Genomic DNA, 23267 nt, shown 5'->3' with positions numbered 1-23267 from the left:
GGAGAGAAATGCCAACTCAGGGTTTAGCTGGCATCACTGTGTAGTCTACTGCATAGCTGGAATAGGAGCCTGATCCTGTTCCAGGCATATATAATAGGTCCTTCTAGGTTATCTCTGGGAAAACAAGCCTAAATTCACTGTTGCTTTAAAACTAGCCTGTATGATATAGCTTGTAACAAACTCCTGAATATGTTGTCACTTAACATGTGAATTCAGTTTGACAGAAGGAAAGTCTATGCTGAAGTATTCAGCAGGAGCTTTATCAAGGATGTTGGCTAAACAAAGTTTATTAAAACTAGAGTCCACCTGTACCACACTTCACATGCTTTGTGACTGGTAAAATGAGATTTGAATGCCACTTCACTTTGCATTGTTAAGCCATTGGCCCAGCAACTAACTGTCTTCTGAATTGATACATGAATTCATAGTAATTTTGAAGCCAGAGATGTAGGCCTAATTGGCACTTTGTGGAGAGCCTAAACTTAAAACTCAACTGATAGACTGGCTGCATAGTATTCATAGTGGGCAACTTATTTTTGAAGTAAATTGTCTGCCTCTGGCCATCTTAAATTTGTGTGTGGTTTCCAGTGCTAAGGGAACTTGGTCAGACTTCCCTGCTTTTCAAAACACTTCAGGTGGTATTTGCTTACTTTTTTTGCACAATATACAGGAGGCAAAGCTCACAGACCAACTTCCTCTGATCATTGTCTGTGATCGATTTGACTTTGTTCATGACCTGGTGCTCTACTTGTATCGCAATAACCTGCAGAAGTATATCGAGATCTATGTACAGAAGGTAAGGAGAATCCAGTTTTAAGCTCACTTTTTCCTTCCTTAGAAGGAACTTAAGCTTTTCAGTAAAATAAAGCAGAATCTGCTGTGTCTCCTGTGTTCAAATGTCTAATGCAGAGACTCTTCAATAAGCCTTTTGTCTATTACAAACCTGTAAGTGTAGTTTTTCCTGGAATCTATATACAAATGTGTTTATAACTTAAAATTCACTGCTTTAAAGCGCAGTTTTAAACTGTTAACTAGATCTTTCCAGGTGGAAGATTAGGGTGGGTTATTAGTAATGCTAATAACTAATTTTAATGGTGGTGGCTTATTTTAGGTGAATCCTAGCCGTATACCAGCAGTGGTTGGAGGGCTTCTCGATGTGGATTGTTCTGAAGATGTCATTAAGAACTTGATCATGGTGGTTAGAGGCCAATTCTCAACAGATGAGCTGGTGGCTGAAGTGGAAAAAAGAAATCGGTAACAAAAATGCATCTGTAGCCACCAGTGTTGGGCTTTCCTGACCCTCATGTACACTCAAATTGAATTGGATGCGGTTTTGTTAAATGATACAATACTAATACTGGTTGATGTTTCTTTATAGAAAAGCAGCTTAGATTTGCTAGTCAGTGTCTTGATTATTTGGGCCAAACAGGAATGCCTGACAGCACTGCATGATGAATAACATCACTTTTGAATACTGAAGTTCCTGTACAGCCAACCATGGGATGTGCCTTTGGAGTAAATCTCGATAAAACTGTCTCGACAGTCTTGTAGGCACACAGCAGCTTGTGTAATTAGTTCGTAGTTACCTATAAAATGAACAAATGGCTTTGTGTGAAAAGCCAGCTAATAGAACAGGAGTTGAAAGGAAAGATTGCAAAACTAGTGGCATCTGCAACCTTCCCTGAGGTTAAACTGCAGATCTGGCCTCTGCTCATTTAAGACTCATTAAAAATAACTGGCTGGTCTCTGTCTGCTTTTAAGTCTGACCAGCAGACTTGCTTGAAGGGAAGACCAGGTGTTAATGGGTAGCTGTCAAGCATACCTCAGTCTGACTTATAAACCTAAAATGTTTGCTTCTTCAAAGGCTTAAGTTGCTGTTGCCATGGCTTGAATCAAGGATTCATGAAGGCTGTGAAGAACCTGCGACTCACAATGCCTTGGCCAAAATCTACATTGACAGTAATAATAATCCAGAGCGGTTCCTTCGTGAGAATCCTTACTATGACAGCCGTGTAGTTGGCAAATACTGTGAAAAGAGGGACCCTCATCTGGCCTGCGTTGCTTATGAGAGGGGGCAATGTGATCTGGAACTCATAAAGGTTAGCAAAACTGCATTTATAAACATGGTAAAGAACTACTTGCTGCCTGAAGTGGAAGCCTAGCTGGCTATTTGTCTAACACTTGCAAAATCCCATCTTGCAGTCTTGCTGAGGAGTTAAGGTAGGCAAGAGTCTATATGGAGACAGTAATTTTCATGCTAATGAGAAGAACTCTTGTACTATGTGTCTGAACTAAAATTATGTAACTCTGCAGCTTTAAGATACCATGCATATCTTTCATCCACTGATTCTGCTCAAAATTGAATTGTTTATTGGGCCCAGCTAATGAATATGTCAACTGTTAAACCTTTATTAATTTGATTTTTCTAATGAGCCTTGAGTTGTTGATCAGCAGAAGAGACAGGCTGTCATCTAGTCTGACTCTAGTAGGACGAAAAGCTTCCCTGAACCTAGGAGGAGGCTTGTAATTTTCCCTTGTTGTGGTTGACCCTTAGAATTGCTCCAATACTTAACTAGAAATAAGGAAAATAAATGTTGACAGTCAAACTTCAAGGACGACTTCTGATAGTGATCCTCTCCTACATTAAGGTTGTTGATTCCTAAAACCTCCCTTGGAAGTTCAAGGGCAAGTGAAATTCTCAGGGTTCTCCAAACACATCTTGGTCTTAAACTGAACACCAGAGCTTACTGTCAGATTGTAGTGCTTGTGGCTGCTGAGAAGGAAAACATTCTCCCCGTACCTGCACTTCTGCACTGATGTATGCAAAGAATGTCACCTGCATAGGGGTAAGCGCCAGCTTGCCTTGCACTCTTTGGAAGGAAGTAAATGCTGTTCCCTGGCAAGGCCTACACTGTGAGTGCTAGAATGGTGGTACAGTCTACGTTTGCTGCTGAAAGTGGGTGACTTTCCAGTTTGAAGCAGCTCTTCTGTAGCTGTAAAAAAAAAACCAAAAAAACCCTCATACAAAACAACAAACAAAAACAACCACCACCCAAGCCAATGGCTGGCTATACTTAGGTTTTTGATTTCACAATATGAAGGTGGGTCTGAGTTGTTTTGCTAGGAAACTTTGCTAGGATAAGCTGTAACATTCTAGTTAACCATAAAAACCTGCCAGTACAAGTTTCTTCCTTGAACTGATGTTCTGAGTGGGTGTTTCTGGTTATGGAAAAAAGATCTTTCTCCTGTAAATTATTCCTGAGATACTGTTGTCTTCTAGAAGAGGGCTCAACTCCTGCAACTAATAAATATACAATGTAAAGCAAAAGTTTTTTAATTTGCTTACAGCAAAGTATTTGGGATTCCAAGAGCTAATTTGGATACTAACAAAACAAGACCTGTTGGTAGAAGATAGAATAGACCTTCAGGTTTCTACTCTTCTGGTTGAAAATTGAAGCTAGTAATACTAATAGGATCGTAACTCTGCCTTGCTGCACTTACCTCTAGGAGATTTCAATTTATTCTGTACCTTTAACACTTTAGCAGGGGAATCCAAGCCACTTGCTGCTCTGAACGCTTCTAGAGTAAAGCTAATGACATCAAATATGTAACCTATTTCTAGCTTTAAACACCAGCACCATTCCTCAGGTCACTACTTAACACTGACCAGGCAAGTTGGCTCCCTTTCTAGATTTAAAACTTAAGTTCTTCAGGCTTCTGCAGGTCTTCTCTTCAAACACAAGCAAATAGTTACTGTGAAGCCACTGTCACAGTATTTGTGTGTCAAGCAATACCGAGAGAAGCTATAGAAATTCTGCTGGAGACCTTCTCCATGAGCCTTCCAGATGAGAGGTTGGGTAAGAACTTGTCTGTGGCATTTAGCATTGGTCAGCAATTAGTTCTAGTCAGTCTTCTAGACTGTCTGATTCATAGCTAGCTAAACCTGTCTTGTGGTACTAACCCTTAACGTTAACACCAATATTTGTAACTTCCCCTTCAGGTCTGCAATGAGAATTCACTGTTTAAGAGTGAGGCTCGCTATCTGGTGCGCAGGAAGGACCCTGAGCTCTGGGCAAATGTTCTGGAGGAAAACAACCCATTCAGGCGACAGCTTATTGACCAGGTACAGCACAAAAGCTAAACTTTCCCTATGAGGAGACCTCAGGATGTCTCAAACATTATGGAGCATTGAAGTAGCTGTCTTCCCCCACAAGGTCCCTTGAGGCCTCGTCTCAACTATAGAGAAATTTGTAAGAGTTTGAGTGCCAGGTACTAACTCTGACCTTCATGGTCAGAAGATTTAGTTAGTAGTGAGTTGCTATTTCTGTCCTGTGGAGTGACCTCCTCTAGTGAATTTGCTCCCTATACTGACCCAAGGTGTGACTTAAATAGCTGTATCCAGTGTAGAAGTAGCTCTTTCTTGCTGTCTGTGACAAAATACTCTCAGAAGTACTGAAGCCTTAACTTGCAGTTCACTGAAATAGGCTGGCAAATATCTTATTTAGGGGAGAACACTTAATACTTTCCTGCCTTCAAATCCAGGTTGTCCAAACAGCTTTATCAGAGACGCAGGATCCAGAGGAGGTTTCTGTAACAGTGAAAGCTTTCATGACTGCTGACCTGCCTAATGAATTGATTGAGTTATTGGAAAAAATTGTCTTGGATAACTCTGTTTTCAGTGAACACAGGTAAGAGGAGAGCTTTGTCCACAAGTTTAGGCTATTTAGTGCCTTTGTTTAGGTTGTGAAATGACCCAAGTTGTTTCAGGGCCTCTTGATTGCCAGACCTAAGCACTCTTAAATGTATATCAGGTGAAAAAGCAGGATTTAAAGTGCTCTGTGCTTTAAGAACAGAGCTAGTTCACACTATGCAGTTTGCAGTGATGTGTTGAGAGAACACTGATATTAGTAAGCAATTTCTTTTTGAAGGCACATATCAGTGCTTCTCAATCTGGGGATCAAAAGGTTGGTAGTGACAGCAAATGGGTGTATTTTTTTCACATGTACAATACATGTCACTTAAGTTGGTGTTACCATGCACTGCTTATAGCCTCTGCCTTCTGTTAACCAAAGGAATCTCCAGAATCTGCTGATCCTGACTGCCATTAAGGCTGACCGCACTCGCGTGATGGAATACATCAATCGGCTGGATAACTATGATGCCCCAGATATTGCAAACATTGCCATCAGTAATGAGCTATATGAAGAAGCCTTTGCTATATTCAGAAAATTTGATGTTAATACTTCAGCAATTCAGGTGAGATGCGATTCCTGCATGAATGTATAGAATGCTAGTAATAGAGAAAATGGGAAGCAGCATACTGTTGTATTCATTCTCGGGGAGTGGCTGTCATTAAATCATTGACAATAAGAGTACAGTTCCCATACGATATCAAGTTGCAGGGAGAAGTGGGATTATGTGCAAAGAAGAGTAAAACAAAGTAAAAAATTACTTTAGAGGCTGATCTGGTTAAAGTAACCAAAAAATGTTGGTGTGTTGCACTACATGATTGGAGTGTGTGCTGCATTTGATTCACAGTGGCTACCTTGGAGGCTCATACTTGAAAGGTGCAGGAGAAGCAAATGCTGCTAGGCATTGTCTTTAGGCCAGTATTACTGACTCTTGTAAGGAGGACAAACAGCAGCAACAAGAGTCTTATTATTGCTGCCTCTACTTTGTTGGCCAGAAATGGCTGTTTTAAAAGCAGTTAGCTTCATACTGCTTACGCAGAACAGTGTATGCACTTGAAGGAAAAGTTCTGTTAGAAAGGACAATGCTATAAAGCTTTGATTTTTAACTTGCAACTTCAATTTCAAACAGGTGCTGATTGAGCACATTGGCAACTTAGACCGTGCTTATGAATTTGCAGAGAGATGTAACGAACCAGCAGTGTGGAGCCAGCTAGCCAGAGCACAGCTCCAGAAGGACTTGGTGAAAGAAGCCATTGACTCCTATATCAAGGCAGATGATCCATCTGCCTACATGGAAGTTGTTCAAGCAGCTAATAGAAATGGTAAGGCAAAGCATCCTTAAACTTAAGATTTTTTTGGATGTGAGCTAGGTTATTGCATGTACATTGAGCAGCAGGGATTCTGGAGACTTAAAATTCTGTTTCAGAGGAAATGAGAGCAGTCGGTACATGGAATGGATGAGTCAATGTTTATTAAGATTCCTGTCAACAAGCTTGTCTGTGTAGCAACTTAAAGATAGACCTTCCTGTGGAGACGATGTGGACTGTTAATCTAAAATATAGCCGAGCATAACGCATTTATTTAGCTGTATGTGGCAGAATTGCTTGCCAACTGGATTGTAGAAGAGTTGCAAGAAGTTCAGCCTTATGTTAAGGTGACACAGTGTTTAGCAGGGAATTCCTTAACTCGGCTGCAAATGGCCTAGTATCATTGTGGAGAAGATCCTTGAGACTACTAGTGAAAACTGTTCCAAAGGCAGGCAAGGTAAAAACACAGAATGACTCAATAGGGGATCTTAAATATCTCTTCTCTCTTCAAGATAACTGGGAGGACCTAGTCAAGTTCTTACAGATGGCCAGGAAGAAGGCTAGAGAGTCTTATGTAGAGACAGAACTTATTTTTGCTTTGGCAAAAACTAATCGTCTGTCAGAACTGGAGGAGTTTATTAGTGGCCCCAATAATGCCCATATACAACAGGTATGTCTTGATCCACAGTTCCCGTGTATGACTTGCTGCTTAGCTGACTCCTGGTTCTTGCTGTTACCCTTGTTTACTTTGGGCTCCTAATGCAGGTTGGTGATCGCTGTTACGAAGAGGGGATGTATGAAGCAGCAAAACTGCTCTATAACAACGTATCTAACTTTGCTCGCCTGGCATCTACCTTGGTGCACCTTGGAGAGTATCAGGCAGCAGTGGACAGCGGCCGCAAAGCCAACAGCACAAGGACTTGGAAGGAGGTAACTTCAAACTCTTGTTTTTTATTAGTCTGCACAATGTGCCCTGCTGTTGCTTCTGAGTGTGTTGCTTTAGCTCTGATAGTAGCTTGCTAACTCTTCCTGGCTACAAAGTACATCTGTAGCTTTATAAGCTGTCCTTTTGCCCAAGATAAAGCTAATTTCAAAACTGTGAAATGAATGACAGATTTTAATTCGACAACAAGCAGTATGGAAATACCCATTTGGAACTGTATGTAAGCCTCAAATTTGATAAAGCTTTGCTCATTAACTTTCCCTTTAATATACAGAGATTAAGCATTGCAGTATTCACCTGTTAACTGACTACTTGCTATCTCTCATTACAGGTATGCTTCGCCTGTGTGGATGGAAAAGAATTCCGCTTGGCACAGATCTGTGGCTTACACATAGTCATCCATGCTGATGAACTTGAAGAGCTGATCAGTTACTATCAGGTCAGATCACTGTTAATATCCTAGAAGACTTTAGACAGCATACTTGTATCTGCTAGTAAAGTGGTCACAGATAAAACCTGATACCCTGTGGGGCTAATCTTTGAATTCATTCTTCCTCCATCTCCATTTCCTAATAGCTGCATGCATTTTTTTCTGTAGTAAACAGAAAGGTGATAGTTTTCACTGTCCCTTCTTTTGTAATTTTGTTGCCTCATTGGAATCATGTCTTAAATTTAAGCACTCTCATTTGGAGAGAAAAGTAAAGAATGTTGAATTTAAGTAAATATGCGTTTTACCAAGCTTTAAGTACTAGCTGATCGTGAATTTGCAATTAATCCTTATTTTCCTAACATCCAGGATCGTGGCTACTTTGAAGAACTGATTGCCCTTCTGGAAGCTGCTTTGGGCCTAGAGCGTGCTCACATGGGAATGTTTACTGAACTTGCTATCTTATACTCCAAATTCAAGCCTCAGAAAATGAGGGAACATCTGGAGCTCTTCTGGTCTAGAGTTAATATTCCGAAGGTATGCAGTAAGGTAGCTACACTGTAAGTGAAGGTGGGAAGCTGTCAGTGAATCAAACTGACTGACTTTTTTATCAGGTGCTCAGGGCTGCAGAACAGGCTCATCTCTGGGCAGAACTTGTTTTCCTCTATGACAAGTACGAGGAGTATGACAATGCAATAATTACTATGATGAATCATCCCACTGATGCCTGGAAAGAAGGGCAGTTTAAAGACATAATCGCTAAGGTAAGTAACTAGTAACTGAATCAAAATGCTAAAAGTTTTTCAGAGCAGAGGCAAAAATGCACAACAGAATTGTTTTTTAGAAAATGAGTTTGCTTAAGCTACTACTCAGTTTTCCTGCCGTACTTAAAACAACTTCCAATCAGTTTAGCATAAGGATTAATCTAATCTTACACCCTTTGTTTGCTGCTGTGCAGCACATTCTGTTAAGTGGCAGCAGCTAGCACAGCATGTTTTCAGAGACTGCTTAGGATCATAGATCACAAGCAAGAGCTGTAACCTCCTTAATACCTTTGAGCTGACTGCTGGCTTAGTCTGAGGCTGTAACTGTTCTTGAAAGGTCTCTGCAAATGTTTCCAGCTGTTTCATTGTGAGAATTTGGGTGGGCAGTCCCAAGAATACAGCAAAGAGTAGTGAATTGATTAATGGTCTGGACAAGATTTACGACTGAATGCGTTCTTATCGGTCTTACGGGTTTCAAGGCAACAACTTAGACTGGTTAAGGCTACAGCCTTTTCTAGCTTCAGGAGTTCAGCATATGGTCACATTAACTGTAGTGGGCTGCCTGTGCCAGGATCTCTTAACTGTATGGGCTAAATTGGTTTGTACTACCCCTGGTAGCTTGTGATGTCGCTATCTGGAAGCAGATGGCACAAGAAGCAGTTGTAAGATTGAACAAGAATTCTGTGTGTAAGAGCAACACTCTTGGCCTCTAGAAGGAAACTTAAGCTTTAAGAGTCAGATAAACTTTGTGCTAAGTGGTCTAAACTTAAGCACCTTTAGGCTAACTTGTGTTTGAAGTACTAACTAGTGTCTAACCATGCAGGTGGCCAATGTGGAGCTGTACTACAAAGCTTTGCAGTTCTACTTAGACTACAAACCTCTACTGATCAATGATCTCCTGCTTGTATTATCTCCACGACTGGATCACACCAGAACAGTCAGTTTTTTCTCAAAGGTAAGTTTGGGAGATAGTAGGCGAACAAGAAGTTGTCTTGCTAAAGCTAAGACACTCCAGTCTCTGGCTGGAAAAAAGGGTTGACATCTATCCAGTATGCCTCCAGTATAAAGCACTGAGAAGCAGCCCAGTCTTGGCTTGATATGGGAGACACTGGAAGAGTTAGCATAGCTGGCATAGGAGGCTATTTTATTTTGCTTTTGGCAGTACAAGATGCTTTGTCTGAAGGGGCCTGACAGTAAGCACAAACTCTTGTAATGTGGGAACCTGTTTCAGGAGTGTGAAGTGTCAGAATTGTATACTTAATCTTGTATTGGAAACATCTTAATTCCAGGTTAATCAGCTACTTCTAGTAAAGCCTTATCTGCGTTCAGTCCAGAACCACAACAACAAAGGAGTAAATGAAGCTCTAAACAACCTTTTAACAGAGGAGGAGGATTACCAGGTGAGCCCTGCAAAATAGATTGCTTGTACTGAGGAGTGCTTCTCTTTCCCCAACAAAAAGGGGCCATAGTTTGGTTGTTTCCCAGCTGACACAAAGTAATTCCCTTGAGTAGAAAACTTCTGCACTAAAATGGTAGTGGGGGTGGAATCACACCCTTTGCAGGCCTGGGTCTTGAGACACTGTGGTCTGCAAACAAAGCAGATGTCACAGTTCTTCTCAGAGACTTCACAAAGGTCAATATCAGGTGTGTACTCTGCTGAGCAACACTTCTGTAAACAGATTTGCCTCTGGCCCCATTGGCTGCTGTTTGGAAGATATACTTTGTCTTCTAAAGGTTGCCAGCTTTGCTGTTCTGTCAAGTGAAGTCAGCATGACCAAGTTAGCATCTTGCTTTGTTAAAAATCATCTTTTAGAGAGATGCATGAAATACACAGGGTAAAGAAGCTGTAGCCATAGTATCAACATCTGGCTGGCAGAACCTAAATGCTTGTGAATCATGCCTAGATGCTTCTCTACTGTAGTTCTCTCCTACTACCACCTGGAAGTATGGGTAATAATTCTCTTTCAAACAGGGTTTGAGAGCTTCTATTGATGCCTATGACAACTTTGATAATATAACATTGGCTCAGCGTCTGGAAAAGCATGAACTAATTGAATTTAGGCGTATTGCAGCATACTTGTATAAGGGTAACAACCGCTGGAAACAGAGTGTGGAGCTATGCAAGAAAGACCGTCTGTATAAGGTGAGTTAATGCAGCATTTCTCCCTGACTGTCAAAAAGGATCTGAGCTATGAAGCACAGATCTTAGATACTGAATGCATTCCGTTAGTTTCATATCTGGAGTTCTAATTAGTTATAGCTCTTTACTTGAAGTTTAAGGAAAGACTCTTGGAGCAGAAGTGTTTGCGATTTCATAAGCTTAACTTAAATCTAATGTTGTAATGTTAACCTGTACTTGGAGATCTGTATCTATCAATGGCACCTGTGTAGTTTTCTGTATCACTGTGGAACATCCTCCACAGAACTCAGGCTCTTGTAAGGGTACAAATGAAACATGATTACAGTGGTATAGCGCTCAAGCCTCTAGTGAGTTCACATGGGCCAGTTCTTGTCTGCTCTGTAGGAGAGCTGGCAAATAGTCTCCTGTCTTGTGACATAACAAGCAGTTGATGCAATAATCTCTTCTGCTCTGGGTAATCCTTAATATCTAATGGTAAGGTAGGGAGGGTACTGGAAAGATTGTTTTAACTTCTCTGCTACAAAACTAAGCAAAATCTCATCAGGTCACTTCAAGTACTTAAGGAAAGCCTGTTAGATAATGTTGGTACAGGTGTCTGAGTTGCCTCAAAATAAGAGGACTTAACTTGAGTGTATGCACTGTAGCTTGGCTCTTACCAAACATGCCTGCTGTTGTTAAAGACTAACTTCATGATAATGCCGAATACCTGTCTTATCTGGCTAGCAATAACATGCACATAATGTATAGAGCAAGATGCTGACAGGCAAGGGTCACGCCTAACTGTTGATCTTTCTGTAGGATGCTATGCAGTATGCTGCAGAGTCCAAAGATGCAGAGCTAGCTGAGAAGCTGCTTCAGTGGTTCCTGGAAGAAGGCAAGCAGGAGTGCTTTGCAGCCTGCCTTTTCACATGTTATGACTTGCTGCACCCAGATGTAGTCCTTGAGTTGGCATGGAGGCATAACATCATGGACTTTGCAATGCCTTATTTCATCCAAGTGATGAGAGAGTACCTTACCAAAGTGAGTACTGCACAGGCTAAAAAGTTAAAGACTCCTAGTCTGCTGGATCATCAGCATTATGTAAACTAGAGCTCTCTGCATGTATTTGAAATATTGTTGTTCCTCAAACTAATTCTTCTATGAAGTTCTGTGGGCTTAATCACTTCAGGCTAGCTAGCAAAATTTATAAGTAGATGCCTTGGTACTTGAAAAGAGGGTCTAGTTAAACTTTTGCTTTTAACAGTGGACGTAAGCGATTGTGTGCTTTTTCAGAGCAGCTCCGTAGTTGATGAAGCTGAAAACCTAGAGAGGACAACGTGTATGACTCTTTACTTCACGTAACTGAGTACTCTGTTCTCTTGTTACCCAGACTATAACTTTTTCAGTAACTAATAGTACACACTATTCCTACATCAGCCATAGGAGTAGACTGCTGAAGACTATTTTTTTTTTAAAAATGGATAACAGAATTTTAGGTGTGTAGTCTGGCTGTACAACATTGATATCAATAGCTAGTCCTCAACCGAGAGAGAAGAGAGATTCTGCTCATCTGTGGTCCTGAAATGCTTGTTTCAAACAGTGCTGAGATCCTTCCTTAGAAGGCTCTAGGGTTGTGTAGGACATCATAGCAAAGAACTTCATTAAAAGAGTAATCTAAAAGTGACTACTTCAGGTTGCTTCTAATCAAGTCATGTTAAGTATTCCCCTCTGAATTTTCTTGCAGGTTGATGGGCTGTTCTATAAGGTGACACTGATTTCAAACTCTCTGTGTTCATTTGTGTCCCTCAATATCCTAGGTTTCTTTTACAGGAATCTAGCTGTAGCTTCTGCCAGAAGAGCAGTGTAATTTAGCTCTAACTCATTTTCTGTTCACTTTCTAATGCTAAAAGGATAACTATTCACAAGCAACTTGAAAATCCAACCAGACTCTGCTCCTCCTCATTGGAAACAGAAGCAAGTGATTGAGGAGGACTTGAGTTTGGGCTCCTGTTCACTATATTACAGATATCTTGTGGCAGGATGTTGTTCACAAGTAAACAAAAGCAGTTGCCACACAACAGCAGTGTGTGCAAATTGCTTGTTATGCTATAAATTACAGAAGTGTGCAATCTTTCAGGCATAGTGAGTTTCAATAGTAGCATAAAGCTTCTGTAAACTTCTTGCCTGTTAGTATGATGAAAGTACTTGCACAGATCTTAAACGCCACCTCTTCCTCATATTTCACTGAGGAGAAACTTGCCACACAAGTTCACCTGAACTCTTCCATATGAGGTTCAGGTCTTAAAATCAGATTTTAAACTGCTGGTTGGATTTACAAGTAATCACATGTACTAAATATGAGATAACTTGCCAGAAGGAAAATCTGCATGGTGAACGTGGTTTACAGTGGAACTAATTTAGTCTGAATTAACAGCAAAATGTGGAATTAGTGAATGGGCTTTATAAATGTGGTATGTCTAAAATTGTCACGTAACTAACTTCAAAAGTACAAAAGAATAGACTAGTTTATCAGTGGGATGTGTACGTCTTCAGAGCTCGTCACTTTTATGCATAAAAAGGTGTTAAAGCACAGAATAGCCTGTGTCCCAGAAGGGGCCAGGCACACAAAGTATGATGACACTCATTTGGAAACCTTTTGAACAACTTCCAGGCAGCAAAGCAGACAGATGTTTGGGCTTTCCTGGAGAGGTGCTTTTGTCCCATATTCAGGATGTCTGCTCTCAGCATGCTTGCTGTTTCCCCAACAGAGGGAGTAGCTGCACTTCTGTTCAAAGTTCCTTAATGCTTCAGGGGCAGTAAAGAAGAAAGTCTAATCGAAGAGAGTGGGAATCCCAAGTCATAAGTAAAGCAATACAACTAGTTTCAGACTGGTAGCTCACAATTGCCCTGATCCATAGTAATACAGATAGCACTTGTAACACCAATAGTTAGTGTTATCCTGAAGAACTTGGGCTGACAGCTGTAAACAAACCAGTTAAAGACCTGCTGCCGCTCAAGTTATTACTTTGAGTTACAAACTTCAAGAAGTCCAGAGAACTGTTAAACACCAGATCAGATAACATCTCTAAAGTATAATGGAGACCCCTCTTACAGCACTTCTCAGACCAGGTGTGATTGTTGCAGTGGGAAAGGAGGATGAGGAGCAGCTGAAGTATAGCACTGGGCTAAATGTAGACTTGCTCAGGATGTTAGTGCTCCATGTATCTGGATGTGAAGCTGTGTGACTTTGTCATGCTTTGCAGTCTTCAGTCTCACTGGTTCTCTTATGGAAGGTACATCTTGTTAAACCTGGGAGAAGGAAGGTACTGTTGCCTTCAGATTACTCCCCCCACCCCCAATTCAAAGTTGTGTTCAGGACTCCTGCATTAATGTAGCACTTTGTTCATGCTAAGCACATTTGTCAGAGCTTTTTTTGGTGCAACGGTAGGACGTGTATAAAGCTGGTACTACTAGACTACTTTCTGTGATGGTTCTAGAGTTTCACCTAGAAGGAGTCTCTGCAGCCCAGGTTAGGCCGTAGTTCTAGGTAAGATCAAACTTAATGAGTCTGGAATATGTGCAAATATGTGTGTGCTCTCACTGAAGGGCAGAGAGATTGCAGGTTAATAGATAAATGTAGATTAGGCCCATTTATGCTTGAAAATGCAATCTGATGGGCTTGTTTTATGGGTCATAGAGTTAACAGTGACTAGAATAAGGCCCCAAAAAGTGCTTCACTTGAAGGTAATGATGATCTCAGCTGCGTTTTGAGCTATTTTTTGTTGTAATAAAGCAATTGAGAGGGCAGGTTTACAACATAGCTGGCTGGGAACATGCAGACTTTCACAGTCTCCAGCTTGGACTAATAAAAGGAACACTTGATAGCTAAGGTACCAGGCAGGAAAAGCTTCACACGATGGTGCAATTCCTAGACAAGGCCTTCATACATCTCCTGTTCACTTCGATGTAGGTGGATAAACTTGATGCTTCTGAAAGCCTAAGAAAAGAAGAGGAACAAGTAACTGAACCCACTCCAATAGTATTTGGTAGGTGAAAGACTTGATTTTAATTGATTACCTATTGTCACTCTGGTCTCTTTGTGGAGGTAACTTAAATGACTACCTCCAGTCAAAGTAAACTGATTTCAACTAGGTAGTAAAATGGTCATGTCTACTTGGATGAACTGTGTTAGTTTTTGAAGTGACATCTCACTCTTACAGTACTTCTACTCTTCAGTTAAAGTATTGTTCTCTTATATGGCTCAGAACTTCAGCTTAGGAATAGTCTTTCAGTATGATTACAGGACAGGGAATACCAAGGTGTGCACAACCCCAGGAATAACTTACAGAGCATGCAAATTCCTTCTGTTATTCCTGTCTGAAGAATGTGTCTGCCTTCTGCTCTTCCAAGTAGAAAGGTAGACTTGCTTTCTAGCTCACCCATTTTAAGACATGTGCAGCCAAAAAAACATGGCTGTCCTCAAGTGTGCTGCTATTTTAGAAGCCTTCCTGAAGAGTCATTCTGCTAACAAGCACCTAGAAGTGGCTGGTAAGGCAAGGATGCGACTGGTTCACTGTCTGATGTAAATGTTAACCTGAATTTAACATATGCATGAGGCACGTGTGCTGTTAGTGATGAAGAGATATCTGCTAAGGTATGTTCAGGCCTTTTGCAGCACTATCCAGACTGTGAGACCTAACAGACCTAACTATTTGCTTGAATTGCTTTACCCATCAGTTCTGACCATGTGTGGGTTAAATAGTATCAGTTTGTTTGGCTTTCAGTATGGTCTCTTCAAAACAAGCCAGGCTTATTATGCCCTCAAGATCAGTTGATACTCATCTTGAGTCCTGCCTTGCTTTTGTAGTTTTCTGGTACAAGAGCAGATGGCCTAGGTGCCTGCTCTGTGGTGCATGTTGAGTAATAGTGTGACTTGCTACTGTATGCTTGCACAGTGGCTGATTTTTAGCTGAAGCCTCATAATCTTGTCCTGTAGTATAGCCAGCATTAGGGAAGCTTGGGTTCTTTAACTAACTTTGTGTTTTTTCTCATGCTTTTCTAGGCCAGCAGTTGATGTTAACAGCAGGCCCCAGTGCAGTACCTCCCCAGGCAAACTTCCCATATGGATACACAGCACCAGGATTCACCCAGCCGCCTGTTTATGGTTTCAATATGTAACTAGCTCTCTGACAGACCTTCACTGTCTCTGTTCTCTTCCTTCCCGTCCCTTTTTAACTTCTCCAAGAAGTGTACAATGGTCCTAAAGGCACAGATGACCTTCTGTTGACTGAACATGCTGCCTGGCTCAGTGAGGAGACTTCAACGGGATGCCTGTTACTGTTATTTATTGATTATTGTCCGGTTACATTTCAACCTCTGAAAGGCAGCTTTTGTTAATGGCATTGTGAGACTCTTGTCTGAAGTTAAGGCACTATTTCACTAACTCATATAGCAATAACTGCTTGAGGCCAGGGGGAAGAGAGTATATTTTTCTTTCTTTTGCAAAGCCCATTGAAGGCAGCTGGGAAATTGCCTGGCACCAAGTTGTTAAAGCTTTAGCTGAAGCTACTGAAGTAGCAGGGTTGTTAACAATTCAGTGAAGCATCTCGTTAATAATGAATTGTTGAAAGCTTGTGTACATCTGACTACCCCATTTTATTTGCAGTCCTATGTGCAAAAGAAAATGGGCTTTCTAATATTTGTGCTCTGAATGTTTAGAGGAATATTGGGAAAGTTTCCTTTTCTGGACAATAATGCGGTTGGGGTTCAATGCTGTTGGAGTCTGTTCTATATTTTCTGGACTAGATCTGAGACTTGAAGAAAATAAATCTTCTCATACCAGAGAGCAAACAATTCCCAGATCCTTTTTGTTTAACAAGAAGAGAGCATGTTACTTGTTGACGTTAAATGGTACTAAAGGAAACCTCAGCTATGTGTGGCAAGGGAACATAGGAGTGTGCATGGGCTGCCGAAGTACTAGAGATGCAAGAGCACAGCGTCAGGGTTGGGGAGGGGGACAGCACTAAAATATTGAGGCAGTAGGGAGGGTGATAATCCTGACTTTTTATTTGCACCTTTAACTGATTCTGGCATTGGCTTCCTGCCACACCATGTTCTGACCCTGTCTGGTGGGCAGAGTCAGCACCGCCTGAATTAACAGGGTGCGGTGACTCAGTTCTGCTATGCTGCAGTAGTATCAACAGCGTGTCCATCACCCACCTCTTTCTTTGAGAATGCCAACAGGGATGTATTATTACTTTGTGCCACTTCAAATACATGTATCATTAACGTTTTATGTACTTAGATAACAATGTATAATTTATGGTTATGAATCTTGTGCTAATCTTGAATATTATAAAAGTCCATCTATAAATGTAAAACTGCAGTATCCACTGTGTGGTTCTAGTCTTAATATCTTGGGGGTGGGGACTGGTAATAGTAATACACTACCACCAATAGCATCAGGTTTCTTAATCCGACAACTAAGGATGCGAGGCAGGAAAAGGGAGATGTATGCCAAAGCACCTAACATGGATGGCTTAGCAATTGACTTAAAGGGGAGTTGCAGGCCCTTCACTGGACACATCTGCACGCTGTCATGTGCGGAGGTCATGCTGCAGGAGCCAGTCACGTGTTTACATGACTTCATTCACAGGGCTGGAAAAGCCTCAGTCTTGTGCTGAGGGAGATGCAGTTAGTGCCATCTCCACTGAAATACATTAATGTAGCAGTGGTAAGCCACACCTTTTCATACTGAGTTCTACTTGAACTGGGCAAAACATCTTTAAATGCCACTCAGCAGAGACTGACGAGGTTGTTAGTACTTTGGCACAATTCTGACTAGTATATTGTCTCCCTTGGTCACTGTGCTGTGGTAGCAATGGCAAAGAGATGCAGTGTCCACCTTCCTGATACAGACCAGAGTGCTCCCAGTGTTAATGTAACACACTAACCTCAGTTTTGTACTGATCAGCACTCAACAGCTCAGCTTGAAATACTGAGCAGCTCATGAGTTCAAACAAATCTGCATTCTGTCCAGACGTACTCCTCACAGGAGTTAGCCAGGTAGCATGCTATTTTGCAGACAAATAGTGCTTATATTTTTGTAACTAGTTCCTTGTGGGCCAAAAGGAATTTAGATAAGGCAGCTGGAACTGAAGACTAGCTCTAAGATTAGTATGACTGTAGGAGTTTCCTTCCTCTCAACTTGAAAATTTACTGTGACTTTACAGCAACAATTACAAGCTGATAGTAGAACACAGTAAACTGCTACATTAAATACTGGAACAGCTCATGACCTGTAGAGAATTGAGCTAGCCTGGGGATCCTTAATAGCTTCAGTCTAGAAATCTAATTACAGGAACGACTGAGTTCTCAAGGAAAGCAAAGCTGCCAGCTCTGATGAATAGTCTTGCTTTATTTGCCTCTCCTGATATCTTAAGCTCTTCCTAAGTATAATGGCTTTTATAAATTTTATGATCTTGCATTCTAAAATGCATCCCAGAAATGTGTACTCACTGCTATTACAGTGCAGCTGTACCTCAAATTCAGAACAAACTCTGTACCAGCTTCACTGCTTCCTTAACAGTTAAGTCATACTCAGCAGGAAATAACCCCTCTGAGGTGGAGGACTTAATCCAGTTTATCAAGTTGCAGCATTGATCCAATTTTTTGAGAACTTGGATAAGACTGTTTTGCAGAACACCTCCTTTAAAACAGCCTCTCACTAATTCCCACCACCTCAGTGAGATGAGGCTAGTGCTGTCATGTAGAATGATCTGTTTGTGCAGAACATGCTGCAGAGTGCAGCATCTGGAGACTTAACTTCTAGGCTTACGATACTGTCGAATAGTAACTTGCTTGAACCTACATCGAGGTTTTACTGACTCATGCTTTTCCTGTGAGGAACCGAGTATGGATTTCCTTCTGTAATAGCTCTTTCTATTTGTCAGACCTTAGGGGAGTCTTGCCCCATCTGGCAAACTTTGGGCAGCTACAGCTCTGGCATCAGAGATGACAAGCAATTCATAAGCATTGCTGTGCAGCTGCTTCAATACCTTGTGAGCTAGGCAGAAACTGATCTCTCCACAAATGTGCATGTGCTCCTCTTGGCATAAAATTCTGATCTGCATTCAGCTGCTCACTCTGCGCTGGCACTTGAGCTCCTTACGCTATCCTTTGCCCCCCTGCATCTTTAAAGGTTACTGGTTTCTTTTGATACAAACACCAAGTGAAAGGGGAGGGGAGGAAGAGTGTCTTAACAAAGCTGCTGCTAGAAGCTGAATTCTGGTGGAGGCTGCCGCTGTCTGCTCTGTTGGTTCAGAGGAGCCAGCCTCATAAACTTGGGAAGAATTAAACTCGGCAGGTACACATCACTGGGGTAAGTTCTGTTTCTCGTTGACTACATAATGCTGTGGTGTTTTACAAGATTTCTATTTCCCTTCCCCCCTTTTTAGGGCTCTATAATTAAATGGTAGCATAGCAGAAGAAAATGCTCAAGTCATTTTGCTTCTTAAAAAATAAAAATTATAGGCAGATAAAGTCTATACAGGTTTGCACAAATTATGGGAATGATACAGGAAAGACAAACTGTGAGGTCCAAAACTTAATTTTGATTTAATGGATTCTTTTTTTAGCAACTGCAATACTGAGAGCTGGCACTTAGAGCTCGACATGGATTCCTTAAGGCTGTGTGAATCAAGGAACAACTTCTTTTCCCCTAGCAAAACCGGCAACAGTTACTCAGAAGCATGAAAACTTTCTTCTGTTTTTTGAACTCTGAAAGTGACAAACAAATCCTTTGTTGTCTGATGCCCACTTAGATGAGCATGGATAACTTTTGTACTTGGGCACGTATGATCTACTTGGGCAAAGCTAACTATTCAACTGCTGTATAATTAATGTTTATGCTTTAATGTGTGACACTTTAATTGGCAGGCTAGAACATGGCCACTGAGAAACTCTTGGTGTGATTAAACCAGCATGAACAGTGGATCCAATTTGTACTGAAAAAAAATGAGGCTAGAAATATTGCAAATCTCAGAACAAGTAGCATGGCATGTACCAGGCTCCCACAACAAGCAGTTTAGAAAGTGCCTAAAGTGCCTGTACTGCCTTATGACAGGGCATATTTCTCATCCGTGGAACTTTCAGTCTTTCTGGGTCCTTCCCATTCTGCTGTAAATGGTCTGGCTTGTCACTGGGTTCCAAGCTGACTGAATTTCTTTTCTTGCTTTACAGAGTCCCCCAAGAGCACTCAATTTCATTTGTTCCCACAAAATAAAATTGGGATATCTTGAATTTGTGATAAAATGTTAGGAACATGAGGCTGGAAAATGCTTAACGATACCAGAGTGCTTTGTGACGCTGGTGCATAATTAGGTAGTGGTTTGCCAAGTGAATTAACACTTGCTGTGGCAACCTGCAGGTGCACCAGTCCAGCTTACTGAATCTGGAGTCTTTCTGTGCTCCTACATCTCTTGCTCCAGCAAGCATTTAGCTTTCAAAGAGTCTGTTGCTAGTATAGCTTGCTTGTTTTTCAGTACTTCATGTTTTCTGTGGGCATCTTTCCAAAGGTGATGACAGATCCTGACTCATGTTTTGCTAATAAAAGACTGCAAAATTGTTAGCAGAGGTATGTGTTTCAGTCTAGATCTTTCAGTCTGGAGCTTCAAGATCTTTCAGGAAGGTGGCAAAATCCATCCATTTCCTTCCAAGCTAAAATAGACCATAAAGTTGCCAGCTTCTAAGCTTAAGATGGTATGAATTTGAAATACAGACAGTGAAGTCCTGTCTTGCTTTTATGTGTCAGAATTTAAAAATCCTGAGTCAAATTCTGAGTTTATTCAGTCATGTGTTCTCCTGCGTGGTTCAATGACTCAAGGAGATATTTTTTTTGTCTTCTGTGGTTTTAATCAAGATTTTAAAATACCTTCATCTAAAAATCTGTATTTCTCCTTTTCTGTGTAGCGGTTATGAAAGGAAGGAGTTACAAAGTCATCTGGTATGTTCTTTTGCACAGTGATGAGATCTCCAGTATTATGCAGAGCACAAATCCCCAAAGTGCTGGTTATCCAGCTGGGAAGCTAGGAGTGGGTTGGGGTTGGAAGAGGTAGTTGGTATATCTTTGAATTGCTTTCCTTTTGGAAGATGCTTTTTTTTCTCAGTTGGAGGATGGGGAAATGGTCTCATCTAGGGTAAATTGCTTAACAGGGTTAGCATGATTTCACTTGTCTTCTGAAATGAGTCAGGCCCACTCAAACGTTAATGAAACAGGGACTTCTGTTGGGCTCTTGAGAGGGCTCCGTCTTGGTAATCTCGGAGAGTAATCTTGAGTATCAACAGGAGCTCTTTTGTGTGTGTGCTCAAGTGGGAATTGTGCAAGTTGTTCTGGAATCACACCTTTCTTATAGTCACAGTAGCTCCTGCTGCACACACTTGAAAGCTGGGGAAACATTGACTCAGATCTTCAATATGATCACTTCTCCTTGAAGCCCGTTATGCACAGAATCTGTTACATGTAAAGGAATTGTTAGGCATTGTCAGGGAACCTGAGAGGAAATGAGGTTTTTCTATTTTACCATAAGACACCAACTGATGGGGATTAATAATGCGTGGAAAGGTTTGTAGTAGTTGATGAGTTGTACCAATAATATAACTTAGCTGTTTATTCAGTGAAATGATATCTGCCCTATATTGACCACTTATGGTCTCTGGAACTACGATGTGCTGCTGGGTGTGTCAAGCTGTGCCAATTTAAAAAAAAATAAAATAATAATTTCAGGAAGGGGCAAAGGATAAGTTAGAACTTATCAAGTGGAGACACTGTTCATGTGCTTTCTAGGATCCAGAACGCTCTGTCTGCAATCGGTGTTTGTGTTTTAAAAATAATCATAGAAGTTGCTTTCGTCTTCAGTAGTTCTCTTTTTAATTCTGATTATTGGGTCCTGGAGGGATGCCACAAGGTGTACAGGCTGCAACAGCACCTGACTATGGATTTCGTAATTCTCGTGTCTTTCTATGGCAGTAGAAACAAGCACCAGCAATGGAAATGGGTTCAGAATGACAGAGGCTTGTTTCCATGAAAATTCCTGAAGTGAGAGCAGTAAGATAGAGGACTTGATATCCTATCTGTAACAGTAGCTGCTCTTTTATGCTTTGACCACCCATTTCCTAGGAGATGCTCTTGACCACACAAGTCCGGTCGAATCTTTACTTACTCATGTAAGTCACTTACGGGATTTAAAACGCACCTTTTGCAGCCTCTGGTGTTTTAGGGGTTGCTTATCTTCCTTAGGTGCTCTTCTCCTTCAGGCTTTCTGCTGACAAGTGATGTTAGCAGCTTCTTGGAGGTCAAGTTGAGTTGGCTTGTGTCTGCATGTGATTAAATATGAATAATCCTTTCCATGTTCAGCAAAGTAAGCACTGTTGTGAATCCTATTAAGGCTGATAAGAATTAAGTATGTGGCGTAGTATTTTCTTGGACAGGACAAGATTGTGCACAAGGCCTTGCTGACCTGAGGATTCAGGAATCCGAAGAGCCAGTGTTTGTTGTGAAGGTGATCATGGCCTCACAGCAGTGAGTATATGTGTCTACAAGCAGACATGAATGTTATGATAATTTGATGAACAGGTAGGGAGGAGTTGCAGAGATTAATCAGAAATCCAAATGCATTTCCAGTTGTTTGCCATCTTTGAAAGGATTTATCTTATTTTTTGCTATTCCAGTACTGTTAACCTGAGTACTGAGTATCTGCTCTGCATCTGGGACTGGGACTGTGAATGTTCATCCCTTCCGTGCACCCTTCATGTGTTAATTTTCCCCCATCCATCCTTACTTCCCATGCTGGAGGTGGATGGCCTTAGATTTGACATGAGACCACCTCAATGGACTTGCCCCTGGGACTGTCTTAACTCTGTTGAAATAACATATAGTTCTGGCCTCATCTGGAGACAAGTTCTGCAATTCAAGTACATGTTTGCTTTCAACCCTGGCAGAACAAAGGTGCTTCAGTTTCCCAAACGGTCTTTCTGCAGTCGGTTTAGCCACGAAGCTGCAGCTGTATCGCCGCCCCGTAGCTGCAGCGTTAGCTTTCAGATGGGGCTGGCAGCCAGAATCCAGCTGCCTGATGGCTGCGCCTTGTTAAGCAGAAATCATGTCACAAAACGCACGGATAGCAAGTCTCGACAGGAGCGTGCTCTGTGCGCAGCTGGGGGAGATTTATTGCACAAAATGTTCGCTCTTTGGAACAGTGTGGCTGCTCCAGGTATAAGGAAGAACGCATCTCCGGAGTCCAGCTCCAGTGCTCCCTGCTTTCTGTGAAATCCTGGATGGAAAGGAAAACTGTGCTGGTTTCTCTCCCCAGCATCCCTATAAAAACAGCTTTGAGACAGGAATTCGTGGAGGGCTGTCTTCCTACATGTGCAGATAAAGCAAAAACAAGTAGTGGTGCCATTTGCACAGGCTAATTATTTAGGAGCAGCAGGTAGTAAGGTTCCCCCCCAAACATTACCTGGAACAAGCTCAAAGCTCTGTGCGCTCACAGTCTTTTAATTTGAGAATGTTTTGGTTTCTCTTCTGGTTACAATGTCAGGCATTCACGTGTGATTCCTGCCCTGGGAGTCTCCTGTCTCCTTTCCTCGCTGACTGAAACAGAAATGATTCAAGCAATGGACATGAGAGGAGCGCACTTGGATCAGTAAAGGCCGAATCTACCTTCCTCCAAGAGCAGCGAGCGTATGTTGTGAGAATCTTAGTGACCGACTGGTTTTGGGGATGCTTTTTAGAGCTAGTCCTGGCCTCCGCATGCCCGGGGGGTGCCGCTTGCTCTGGCGGTGGCTTGCTCTTGTTGGCAGCGTTAGCCACGTCCCGGTGACTCAGCCTGTGTCTGGCGGGGCTGACATCTCTTCGGCGTAGCCAGCGGAGGGGGGTTTCCCATTGTTTTCTGGGAGCAGGGCGAGAAATCATCGCATCATCTTCGCATGTTTCGGACCAGCTAAGCCGAAGCCGGGCACAA

General features: G+C 41.7%; 1 protein-coding gene across 5 annotated transcripts in view; it reads left to right on the top strand.

Moving 5' to 3' along the window:
- The window catches only part of CLTCL1 (clathrin heavy chain like 1), a 35218-nt gene extending 19789 nt beyond the window's left edge, over positions 1–15429 (top strand). Inside the window, exons 15-34 of one of the 5 annotated variants that reach the window (XM_086623796.1) lie at positions 671–796; positions 1112–1254; positions 1865–2099; positions 4001–4123; positions 4543–4688; positions 5073–5256; positions 5821–6013; positions 6511–6668; positions 6764–6928; positions 7273–7380; positions 7738–7905; positions 7983–8132; positions 8956–9087; positions 9422–9532; positions 10105–10275; positions 11071–11292; positions 11996–12016; positions 14222–14297; positions 14752–14799; positions 15314–15429. In XM_086623796.1, coding sequence (XP_086479922.1) covers positions 671–796; positions 1112–1254; positions 1865–2099; positions 4001–4123; positions 4543–4688; positions 5073–5256; positions 5821–6013; positions 6511–6668; positions 6764–6928; positions 7273–7380; positions 7738–7905; positions 7983–8132; positions 8956–9087; positions 9422–9532; positions 10105–10275; positions 11071–11292; positions 11996–12016; positions 14222–14297; positions 14752–14799; positions 15314–15429 — 2796 coding nt within the window. Of the gene's footprint in view, positions 1–670; positions 797–1111; positions 1255–1864; positions 2100–4000; positions 4124–4542; positions 4689–5072; positions 5257–5820; positions 6014–6510; positions 6669–6763; positions 6929–7272; positions 7381–7737; positions 7906–7982; positions 8133–8955; positions 9088–9421; positions 9533–10104; positions 10276–11070; positions 11297–11995; positions 12017–13062; positions 13080–14221; positions 14302–14751; positions 14800–15099; positions 15104–15313 lie in introns of all 5 variants that reach the window. The other 4 variants (XM_086623799.1, XM_086623798.1, XM_086623797.1 and 1 more) reach the window with 4 other exon arrangements.
- Positions 15430–23267: the final 7838 nt, after the last annotated feature.

The sequence above is a fragment of the Tauraco erythrolophus genome, chromosome 19 (genome assembly GCF_009769465.1).
Source record: "Tauraco erythrolophus isolate bTauEry1 chromosome 19, bTauEry1.pri, whole genome shotgun sequence".
Classification (NCBI taxonomy): Eukaryota; Metazoa; Chordata; class Aves; order Musophagiformes; family Musophagidae; genus Tauraco; species Tauraco erythrolophus.
This window is presented reverse-complemented; position numbering and strand designations above follow the sequence as displayed.